General features: G+C 53.3%; 1 protein-coding gene across 1 annotated transcript in view; it reads right to left on the bottom strand.

Moving 5' to 3' along the window:
* NTPCR (nucleoside-triphosphatase, cancer-related) overlaps positions 1-10,302 on the bottom strand; it is a 14,985-nt gene extending 4,683 nt beyond the window's left edge. Inside the window, exons 1-3 of the mRNA XM_039850338.1 lie at positions 10,173-10,302; positions 7,132-7,294; positions 6,575-6,671 (exon numbers count right to left, since the gene is read on the bottom strand). Of these exons, the coding sequence (XP_039706272.1) occupies positions 6,575-6,671; positions 7,132-7,294; positions 10,173-10,206 (294 nt within the window). The 5' untranslated portion in view covers positions 10,207-10,302. The remainder of the gene's footprint in view (positions 1-6,574; positions 6,672-7,131; positions 7,295-10,172) is intronic.
* Positions 10,303-10,987: the final 685 nt, after the last annotated feature.

The raw sequence follows: 10,987 nt of genomic DNA, 5'->3' as shown, positions 1-10,987 counted from the left end.
CGGAACGGGCTGACGCAAGGCTGAGCCGAGGCGGCCACTGTCGCCCTCCTCTGGCGGGGCGAGGGGACGAGGAAGAAGGCAGGGCGTCCCCGCTGAGTCCGAACTCCACAGACGAAAGCCAAATGCCGGACAGAAAACGGCTGGCAGCCGCCTGCGCGTGAGCGTGCAGACAGACGACCCCACAGGTGCGGGCCGGTGCGACCGGCCAGACCCCCACCGGGGGCATTCGGGGCACCGTGCTGCCGCCAGGGACAACAGAAAATCGTGGACGTCGTCTTTCTGGAGGCCGCCACGTGCAAGCCAAGCAGAACCGCACATCAAACCGACACGTGTGACAGCACTCGATCCAGGCAGAGCAGTGTGAAAGGGGTGTGCGTGTGTTTACGTGGGCACACCTGTGTGGGCGTGTGCGTGCACACAGGAGCCGGGGTAAACACGGTCGCTCTCCCTGCCACTCTCTGCAAGTCACCAAGGAGCTCACGGACACTATGCGCGCTTCAGCACAGAGATACCTGGACCCACACACAGACGTTATTTACTACCTACTGAAAATGCTCGTTTTAAAACCTTACCAAAAATCCTCATTCTGTCCAGAATTAGGGACTTTTGTTATCCAGGAACTACAGGAACCTCAAACATAATAAGTCTTGGAATTTTGGTGAAAAGTAGAAGTTATTCACTCAGCTGAGAGACAGATCGGATGCTAAGCCACCCAGAAGCCTGAAAAGAGGCAGCTGCTTCTTCTAAAGGACACGGGAGCCTGCACGCAGGAGCTTAACAAGGGGACCGCCAGTGCGTTCAAAATGGTTTTATTTCTATGTAAATTTAAGCAACTTTGGAGGGAAAGGAAAGATAAGCCAGTGAGCAGACAGCACCGCTGCTGACACTGCCCAGCTCCCCTGTGATGGCACAGACACAGCCGCACAGCCAGGGGCCCAGGCCTGAAGGTCAGGAGCCCGCCCACTGCCCGCCCCTGGGGGCATGGGCTCCGGGGCTGGGGAAGCACTCTAGGGGGTTGGGCCCTGAGGTTACAGCCTTTCTCCCCCTGCCCCCCGACCGCAGAGGACAGCACAGGGGTGTGACCTGTGACGGTGCAGCCCTCCTGTGCAGCCCTCCTGCCCCTCGGCACGCCCCCCCACCCCCGACCCCCGGCCTAGGATTCAGTAGATTATACATTTTCATTGTCACAGAGAGTGAGAAAAGCTTCTTTGTACGAAGCACGTTTTAGATCCTGCTCGTTGAGAGAGAAGATGTTTTAGGTCAGAGTCACAAAATGGACCAGTCGCGGGAAGAGAAGCTATGAATAATTTTACAGCCTGGGCTGCACTCAGCTATTTGGCTTTCTGGAAAAATTAAACAGACTTAGAACAATAAACTTTCTTGATGCCAGTTATGCCAGAGGCCTGAAAACGCTGTGATTCGGGGGACCCTTCGTTTGCTCTTTAGATGTACTTTCAAGAATACAAAGAAAATGTAGACATAAAATAAACGATTTCATTTAACCAAAATACTGAAGCAGGAGAAGACTAATTAAAGTGGTTTTTGCCTTGTTCTGAATTATTTACTTAATAAATATCTCTGGTGGATGTTAGGGTTAACTTTCCTTTTTACTAGCAGACACACAGACTGGAACCTGAGCGTGTCCGTCTGGGACAGTCTGGGACAGCGGGTATCACGCATTATGGGAGGAGCAGGGCGTGGGGGAGATGGCAGGGTCGTGTCTGCCAGTGTCAGGCAGCAGGACAGCGTCCCCTCCTGCAAACAGCCGGTGGCAAGAGCAGCAGCCAAGCCAGCCCACGACTCATCGACACGCTTACATTATTAGCTAAAGACGCAGGACTCCAGTTAGCCTCACTGTTTATTGCAAACCTAAAGTTTCAGAATCCCTTAGCGGTCTGATGGCAGGTGACTGTGTCGCCAGGGAGTGAAACTGCAGGCTAGCAGCCAGGACAAGATGTCTAGACCGCCCTACGACTGCAGCCCGGCCCTCCCCGGAAGCCTGCCCCGGGCACAGGCTGTCCTCGCCAGGCTCTGAGGCCCGTGACGTCCTCCCCGGCCCCTCCGGGCTCCCCCAGGCACCTGCCCGGAGCACCGGAAGGGCACCTGTGGCATTTTCCAAGCTGCAAGAACTATCCTGGGACCGAAACAGCATCCACGGCTGACAGCCCAGCGGATGGAGAACCCGGCCTCCTGTGATCCCAGCGCCTTGGGACCAGCCTGGACATCTGGGCTCGTGGGTCTTCATGACAGACTGGTGGCGGGACAGGGCACACACCACCACCGGCCTCGTGACCAAGGCGGGGCGCATGCCACCACCAGCCTCGTGACCAAGGCGGGGCGCATGCCACCACCGGCCCTCTGACAGGACGGGGTGCGTGCCACCACCGGACCTGTGACACGAGAGGCTGCCCTCCGCAGACGACAGCTACAATTCTCAACACCTTGACTCCAAAGCTTAGCTGAGCCCTGAATGTCACAAAAAAAGCAGAAAAGCAAAGACATGAGTGTGCCAGCTGAAGACGCCGGGGTGGCCGAGGCCCTGGATGCGTGCGGGGCACGCTGGGGAGGCCGGCCAGCGCTGGGGACCTTGGAGGCAGCAGGCCCGACCGCCCGGGGCCTTCCAGGCCATGAGAAGGACCCTAGGCTTAAATATTGCGGCAACTGAAACTTCCAGAAGGTTAATAATTGCCTCCTGATACAGGCTGGTACCATTAAACTTCCACGAAAGTAAACCACGGTCGTGCGTCCATAACAGATTAAATGAAAGCCCGTTCTTAACAGGGTCCCCGAGGCCCCGCCCCCGAGGCCCGCCCCCTCCCTCCCTGGCTGCTGCTGCCACAGGGGTCTGGGGCCTCTGGGTGTCTGCTCCGTCACCCAGAATATTCTCTGGAAACCCCCATGTCACACCTCCCCCCAATATCCTATCTCTGAGGTGATGGCGTCTTCTCAACTCTCATTTGTTTAAATGTCACTCCTCAGAGCTCTGGCCTGGCACAGTCGGCCCCTTACCCCCGCACAGCACCCGCCTGTCCTTCCCAGCAGGAATGACACTGCGTCCGATACCCTCCCCGTTTCCCACTGGACGGAGAGCTTTCAGAGAGCAGAAAACATGTCTGTTTTGTTCATGACTGTCAACCCAGGATCTGATAAGTATGTGATGAATGAATGCAAAAAACAAGTACTATATAATCAACAAAACCCAAAGCTGGTTCTGTGGAAAGATCAACTAAATTGATGAGCCTTTAGCTAGACTGCCCGAAAAAAAACCCAAAGACTTAAATAAATAATTAAAATTGCTCATGTGTCTATGGCCAAGCCCTGAACAAGCCGGATCCTGTCTGATCTCGTAAGCTAAGCAGAGTCGGGCCTGGTTAGAACTTGGATGGGAGGCCACCTAGGAAGACCAGGTGCTGTAGGCGTAAAAAAAATAAAAAAATAAGGGATTGTAAGTTCACAAGGCCCTTGCAGTCTGTGAGGCCAACCAAGGGTTGCCTCGCCTAATAAATAAATAAATAGATAGATATGTAGATAGATAAATAAATAAATTAGGGCATGAAAGAACAGAAGATATCAGACCTTACAAAATAAACAGGGTTATAGAAAAATACTGATCAACTGTATGTCAACAAATAACTTAGATGAAATAAACAAATAACTAAAAGACTTAACAAGAAATAAAAAATCAGCAGCTGTATAACAAAGAGATTGAACTTGTAATTAAAAAGTTTCCCATGAAGAAAAGCCCAGGCCCATGTGTGAATTCTAGCAAACACTCAAAAAAAAAATACCAATCCTTTACAAACTCTTTCAAAAATTAAGAGAGGAAGGAACACTTCCCAACTTATCCTACGAGACCAGTATTACGCTGATGCCGAAACTAGACATTACAGGAAAAGAGCTGCAGACCACCTCCCTCCCTTATGAATGTAGATGCAGAAATCTTCAAAAAATTTTTAAAAAGTACTAGCAAACTGAACCCGGCAACATACAAGGATTATATACCTCAAACAACAGAGATTTATCCCAAGACAGCAAAATTGGTGTAACAACTAAAAATCAACAAATATGATACACCATATTAACATAAAAAAGGAAAAAAATCACATAATGACAACACTCGACACTTCATTGTAAAATACTAAACTAAACAAACTAGAAATAAAAAGGAACTTCTTCAACTTGGTAAAGGCCATCAACAAACGACCCAAAGCTAACATTACACTTAATGCTGAAAGACTACATGCTTTGTCCCTAAGCTCAGGACCAAGACAAGGATGTCCAGTCTCTCCACTTGTATTCAACATAATACTGGAGGTTCTGGCCAGGGAAATTTGGCAAGAAAATGAAATAAAAGGCATCCAAAGTGGAAAGCAAGAAGTAAAAGTATCTCTATTTGCAGATAATATGATTTTGTATATAGAAAATTCTAAGGAATTCCCTAAAAAATTATTAGAACTAATAAACAAGTTTAGCAAGGTTGCAGGATACAAGATCAATATACAAAAATCAATTGTGTTTCTATACGTTAGTAATGAACATTCCAAAGATGAAATTAACAATGAAAACAATTCTAATTACGATACATGGATGTGTATATATATTTTTAAAAGAAGTGTTAAGACTTGTATACCGGAAATCATACAACGACGTTGTTGAAAATAAATTAAAGATCTAATAAGTAAATAGGAAAACATCTCACGTTCATGGATCAAAACATTTAATATCGTGAAGATGACAACAGTCCCTAAATTGATCTACAGAGTCAGTACGATCCCCATCGAAATCCCAGCTGCAGCCATCAAGACAGTGCGGTGCTGACATCAGGAAAGATGAAACTGACCTAAGGACAGAAGGAATAGAATCGAGAATCCAAAATTAATCCCTATGTTTACGGTCAATGATTCAATAAGAACGCCAAGACAATGAAATGAAACGAATGAAGAGATAGTCTTTTCCACAAATGGTGCTGGGACGACTGGATGTTTCTATGTAAAGGAATAAATTTGGATCCATACCTCACGCCATACACACAAATTAACTCAGAGTAGACCACAGGCCTAATTTATAGTAAAGCTATAAACTCCTAAAAAAACAGAGGAATAAATCTTGCGAAATTATGTTAGGCAAAGCCTTCTCTGATAAACCACTAAAAGCACAAACAACGTAAGAATAATAACCTGGATTTCTCAAAATTAAAAACATCTGTGCTTCGAAGGACACCATCAAGAAATAAAGACAATTAAAGAACAGAAGAATATACTCATCTCTTTCACAGACTGGTATCTAGAACCCATAAAGAAATCTTACAACTCAGAAATAAAAAGACAACTAAGCCAATTAAAACATGGGCAAGAGAAATGAACAGACATTTCTCCGAACATGTAGAAATGGCCAATAAGCACATGAAAAGATGCTCGGCATCACTAGCCATTAGGGAAATGCAAATCAAAACCACACCGTGATCCTGTTTCACCCAAGTAGAGAGGGTAAAATCAAAAAGACAGATGATGACAGGTGTTGACGAGGATGTGGAGAAACTGGAACCCATATTCACTGCCGGGAGAAACATAAAATGGTGTAGCTGGTTTGGAAAACAGGCTGGTCATTCCTCAAAAAGTTCTGGATAGAATTCACATATGACCCAGCATTTCCACTTCTAGGTGGATACCAAGAGAACTGAAAACACGTCTCCCCAAAACCTTGCACACAAGTGTCAGGGCAGCATTATTCACAAAAGCCCCAAAGTGGAAGCAATCCAAATGCCCATCCACCGATGAACAGGTAAGTGGTGTGTCCACGTGACGAGCTGTAAAAAGGAAGGAGGTTCTGATGCGCGCCCCGATACGGATGCGCCCCGAGAACAGCATGCTACGGGAAACGGGCTCGTCACAAAAGACCACGCGCTGGGTGACTCCCTGCTCAGAGAACGTCCAGAACGGGCACATCGACGGGCAGGGAAAGCAGGGCGGTGGCTGTCGGGGACTGAGGCGGGCGTGGGGGACAGGAATGAGGAAGCAGTGCTGATGGGTATGTTTCTCTGGGGGAGACGAAAATGCTCTAAAATCGGAAGATGACGACTGGGAGCGCGATCCCGTGAATACACCGAAAAAACGGAATTCTACAGTTTAAATGGGTGAACTGTACGGTATGCAAATTATAACTCAATAAGCTGTTTTTAAAAACTAACAGGTGACGCAGTGATGTTTTAGGTGCTTACCATTATGTTCACGTAATGACGTTTCCCTAAATACTTACTTGCTGTGTTGTGGAAACTGGATCGAGATATAAACGAGGGGAAAATACAGGAAGACTTATCTTTGGGGACGCGGGTAGCTGGGCAGCGATATTTAAGCCACATGTGCTGAATTTATGTGACGAGGAAGTCACCTGTAGCTCAGAGTGCCAGCAAACTGCGCTGCGTATCCTTGTTAAGGCTCCGTCACTCGCAGACTCCTAAACTCTAAAATGCAAACCCGACCTCCCCTTCAAAGCAAAGGCTGCTCTGCCGCAGGCCAGCCATTCCCACGCCGCACCGAGGACCGGTGGGCCCAAGCGGCAGAAGCCACACACTCACGTCGCTCAACGCCGGAAGCGCCAGCTGCTCGAAGGACGTCAGATCCACCACGTACTGGCCCACGCGGCAGCCCCGTCCTCCCGGCGGCGGCTCCGGCCTGGGGGAGAAGACGGTGAGGCTCGCTCAAAGGCCCCGCGCCGGTTTCTGGGTTCCGGCCGCCCCCACTGAACCCCTGGCTGAGCCGCCCGTGAAACCACCCGCGCAGGGCGCAGGTGCGAAGCTGACCCGGACCCACGCTCTCTCTTGTGCCCAGGGCGACCGCCTGGCGGTCACGTTGGCGGGGCCGATCCTGGAGCTCCGGGAGCTGGCGCCCCAACTATCTCTGAAAAGTGGCGAGAGAACCAGGGCTGCGACCCACGGAGACGGGCTCGTCGCTCAGCAGAATATGCTGAGTGAAACACGAGACTTTTCTACTGTTCTGCACGTGACGGTTTCGATCTCCCTTTTCCTTCCCTGAGAAACCCACGGAGGCCCAGGCCCCTCAGGACAGAAGGGACCACGCGGCTCGACCCCGCGCCCAGGGCGAGCGGGACCCCGCAGAAGTGAAAGCTCAGTACCCAACTCGAGATAAAGGTCCCCGCAGGCCGGACAGGGTGACGACGTCGAATCCTATTCTTCTTCCGCCCTGTCTGACCTCTTCCGTGTAAAACCCAGCGACAGGCACGCCAGAGGACTGGAGAGCCGCGCTGGCTTTCTGGATCAGTGTGGTTTTTCCAACTCCTGAAAAAGAAAGAAGCCCGTGAGGAAGCTGTCCCCTGCGAGGGCCGCACAGCGCCCGCGACCCCGGCAGCGGCCACCGCAGCCACCGCGGGAGAGACGGCTGCGGGTGGGCCTGATGGACAGTCACCTCGCTTCGTATCCCGATGCTCCAGCTGTGGCGACTTTTAATTCCGAGCAGAAAGGAGCATTGTGAAAACAGAAGTGGTGTCTTAAAGTTTCGTTTAAATTCTGAAACATTCTTAGTTGTGTCACACACAGAGTCCCGGAGGCAGCTGAGTGGGATGCGGATGACAGCGGCAGTCACTGAGGGACAGAGCCCTGCGCAGTTCTCCGACGTGCACCGGGGGCCCTCGTGCGCTGCTGTCACGTCCCTGACGCCACCGTTTGTGTGAGATTCGGAGGAGGAAATCGTTAACGAAGAACGGGTGTTTCATTTCGAGGACGCTTACAAGGGTTCTTGGGGAGCCCCGAAGACTGTGTGGGCAGCCACGGCAGTACAATCCGTGAACCGGGCAGGGGTTGAGGTGCTTGCCCAGTTCTGTCCCTCAGTGACTGCTGCTTCGGGAAAGTCCCCGAAGCTCCTGTTCCATGTGGACAGGTGGCAGGGGGAAGGGGGGTTCAGGTAAACTGGTGCTTTTCTGAAGGGCAATTTCAATGTAAAGAGCGGGTCAGAAAGCTCCAGAATTATCTGGGTTCCGGTTCTCCCGCAAAGCCGACCCTGACACAAAGGCAAGCTGGTAGGGTGGCAGCTGCTTCATCAAGCGAGTTGTCATCACAGGTCGCTGGAGCTTAACCCCCCTGGGGAATCGGAAGAGCCAACTTTGCTCACATGGCTCAGAGTGACCCCATCCCCAGGGTGAGGAAACAGGCAGCTTACGTCCATCTAGCATGGGTTGGAGGCTGCTCCAGAGGGACAGGAAAGGCCGCCAGACCTGTCCTGTGCACAGGCAGAGTGGGCTCCGGTGACCAGAGAAAGCCCTCCAAGGTAGGTCACAGTGGGACAGCTGGAAGTCGGGAAAAACTCTAGGTGCCAAGGAGACGCAATGAGGCACGGACAGCATAAACGACAAAAAGCGATCTCGTTGAGAAGATACAGGGTCTGAACATGTGGGGAAGATTTAGACAGCAAGCAGAGTGTTGGACTGAGCTGATGATAGAAACTAAATGAAAAAAAAAAAAAAAAAGACGAAAATTCCAAAGGAGAAAAAAGTTGGGCATAAAAGGAAAAGAAATTATAGGTTACCACAGGGGTCTTGGGTGAGTAGCTTTCACGTAGTCGTGACGCTAAACACTGACTACTGAGCTCATCAAAATTACATTATCCTGCAGCAGGAGAATCGGCAGAGACAGGTGCGCGGGCTGGCGGCAGGCACAGGAGGCTACACTGCAGAACGATTTGAGTCTTTCGACTCCGTGTACGAAAACTTTTATAAAGGAGGAAGTGGAAAGAAGAGCCAGTGCTGGCCTGGTGGCCTCTGTCCCCACCTGCCTCCAGGATTCAGGCAGGTACAGTCACAATAACAGGTCACCTGTTATGAAAAACACGGGTGTCTTGGGACCAACCCTGCTCGAAAACTGCATTCCAGTCTCAAATAAAGGACCGACCAATCGACTCAGAAGCCGGGCCTTTGCAATATTAGGGAGCACCTCTGGGTATCAGAAAGTTCTCAGCGGAGACTCATAGACATGGACACTAGACTCGTGGTTACCAGAGGGTGGGGGGAGAGGAGGTAGATGGGGTAAAAAGGGTCAAATACGTAAAATGGGAAGTTATGTAAATTACATCAAGTGAAGATACATAGATATGGATATAGATATGTTCTCCAACGACCCTCCTCCTCACCGCTCCCCCAGTGCTTAGTAAAATAAAATTCCAAAGTCTGAAAAATTAAGTGTAGCCTTTGCTCCTAAACATAATCATTAAAATAAAGTGGCAGAGAATTCTGGGCCCAGGGTTACAACCTTAGATATCTGAACTCACTGCTAAGGTACACCTGAGCCCCACCTTGCAAAAAAGGGTCTGCAGAAATCGCTTCTGCACTCTGAGCCCCCCTTTCTCCCTCAGCCTGTCTGAGGCGGCCCCCCACCTGCCTCTTCTTCCAGTCATGCCAGATACCTGGGTAGCACCTTGGTTTTAAAAGCATCACGTCCTCCAGTCTCTCATTTGACTTCACCCTGTCCTATCCACAGGTGAAACTCCACGGCCCAGAGGGTTGAGGGATTCGCCCGACGACAGGCGTTAGAGGGGACATGCACAGAAACGGGGTCCCAGAGGGGGTTCCCGCAGTTACCAAGGCTTCTCAACCCTCGGCCTCACGCGTGGAGGGAATCTGGGGGTCGGGGAACTTGCGTGGGAATAAAGGCGCCGCCTTCGGTGTCACCGCCCTTCAACTGATGTCCCCGCTTCCTCCAGCAGGAAGGTGGCCAGAGCCACCGCGCCAGCGGCAGTGTGACCCCCACAGAGACTGGACCCCCTTCCCGCCAGTCACGGCTGCCAGACCTCCGGAAGCACAGTGTGTGCCCATCACCCCCCAAGGCCACCACCGCGGCCACTGCCGCGGGACCGGCCGTCTGCTGCCTCCGCAAAGACGCCCGGACGTCCCCGCGTCGCAAGCCTGCCCTCCTTTCCGCGGTGGGCTCCACCTCCAAGGCCCCGTGTCCCAGGCCCCTGAAACCCCGCTTTCTGGGAAAGGATGCGCACGCAGGCTGCAGACGACCCAGCCTGGGATTTAAGATCGGGACTCCCGCGGCCGGAGCCCCGGGGCCCGCCGCGCCACGCCCACCCCTCGGCCGCCCCTCGGGGACGCCGGCGGGTCACCTGGAGGCCCCGTCCCCACGCCCTCCCCACGCCCACCCCTCGGGGACGCCGGCGGGTCACCTGGAGGCCCCGTCAGGAACACGTGCCGGGGCATACCGAGGGGTCGGGGCCGGGGACGCCACGCGACTGCGGGTGGGGTCGGGGGTCACGGTCCAAGCCCCGCCCCCGGGACCGGAAGCCCCGCCCCGTGGCCGCGCGTGCGCCTCAGCGCTCGGCCGCAGGCCGCGCATGCGCCGTCGGCGGCCGGGCTCGGTCGGTCCGGGAGGCGTTCGGGGCGAGGCGCTCCCGCCGCGCTGCGGGGCTCGCGCGGGGAGTTCGCGAGGAGACGGGCGTGAGGACGTCGGTCGCTAAGCCCGAGCTGAGCCACGGGAGGCCGCGGTCGGCCCCGGCACCGGACCTGCGAGCCGGACCCCGCCGGCCGCGGGGACAGCCCTGCCGAGGGAGGGGCGGGCCCTGCCGCCCTTGGGACCGTGCGCCCAGCGTCGTCAGCCGTGGACGCCGAGGGGAGCGACCTGACCGAACCCACCTGACGCCTGCGCCCCCGCCGCAGTTGGAGCGCTTGGCGTGGGGCGCGTCCAAGAGCCTCCGGATCTCCCGCTGCGCGCCGCTCCCCGGCAGTGAACCGAGCCCGCCGGGGGCCAGAGCCCGGGGCTCGGGCGACTGCCCGTCCTCCGCCCTCTGAGCTCCTTGGCGTGCGCGGACGCGCAGCCGGAGACCTCCCCGTGCAGACCGCTAAGTGGCTTTCCCTGCACTCAGCCAGCGAAGCGAAGTGGCCGTGGCCTTGGGCCAGGTTTACCTGCAGACTCTCTGTCTGACACGTGTGGGGTTTGACTTGTGATCAGTCACGCTGCATCCTGGCTGAGAAAGCAGTTTCA

The sequence above is a fragment of the Pteropus medius genome, unplaced genomic scaffold (assembly GCF_902729225.1).
Source record: "Pteropus medius unplaced genomic scaffold, Ma_sr-lr_union100, whole genome shotgun sequence".
Classification (NCBI taxonomy): domain Eukaryota; kingdom Metazoa; phylum Chordata; class Mammalia; order Chiroptera; family Pteropodidae; genus Pteropus; species Pteropus medius.
Note: the sequence above shows the minus strand (reverse complement) of the source record. Positions and strands in the feature narration are given on the sequence as shown.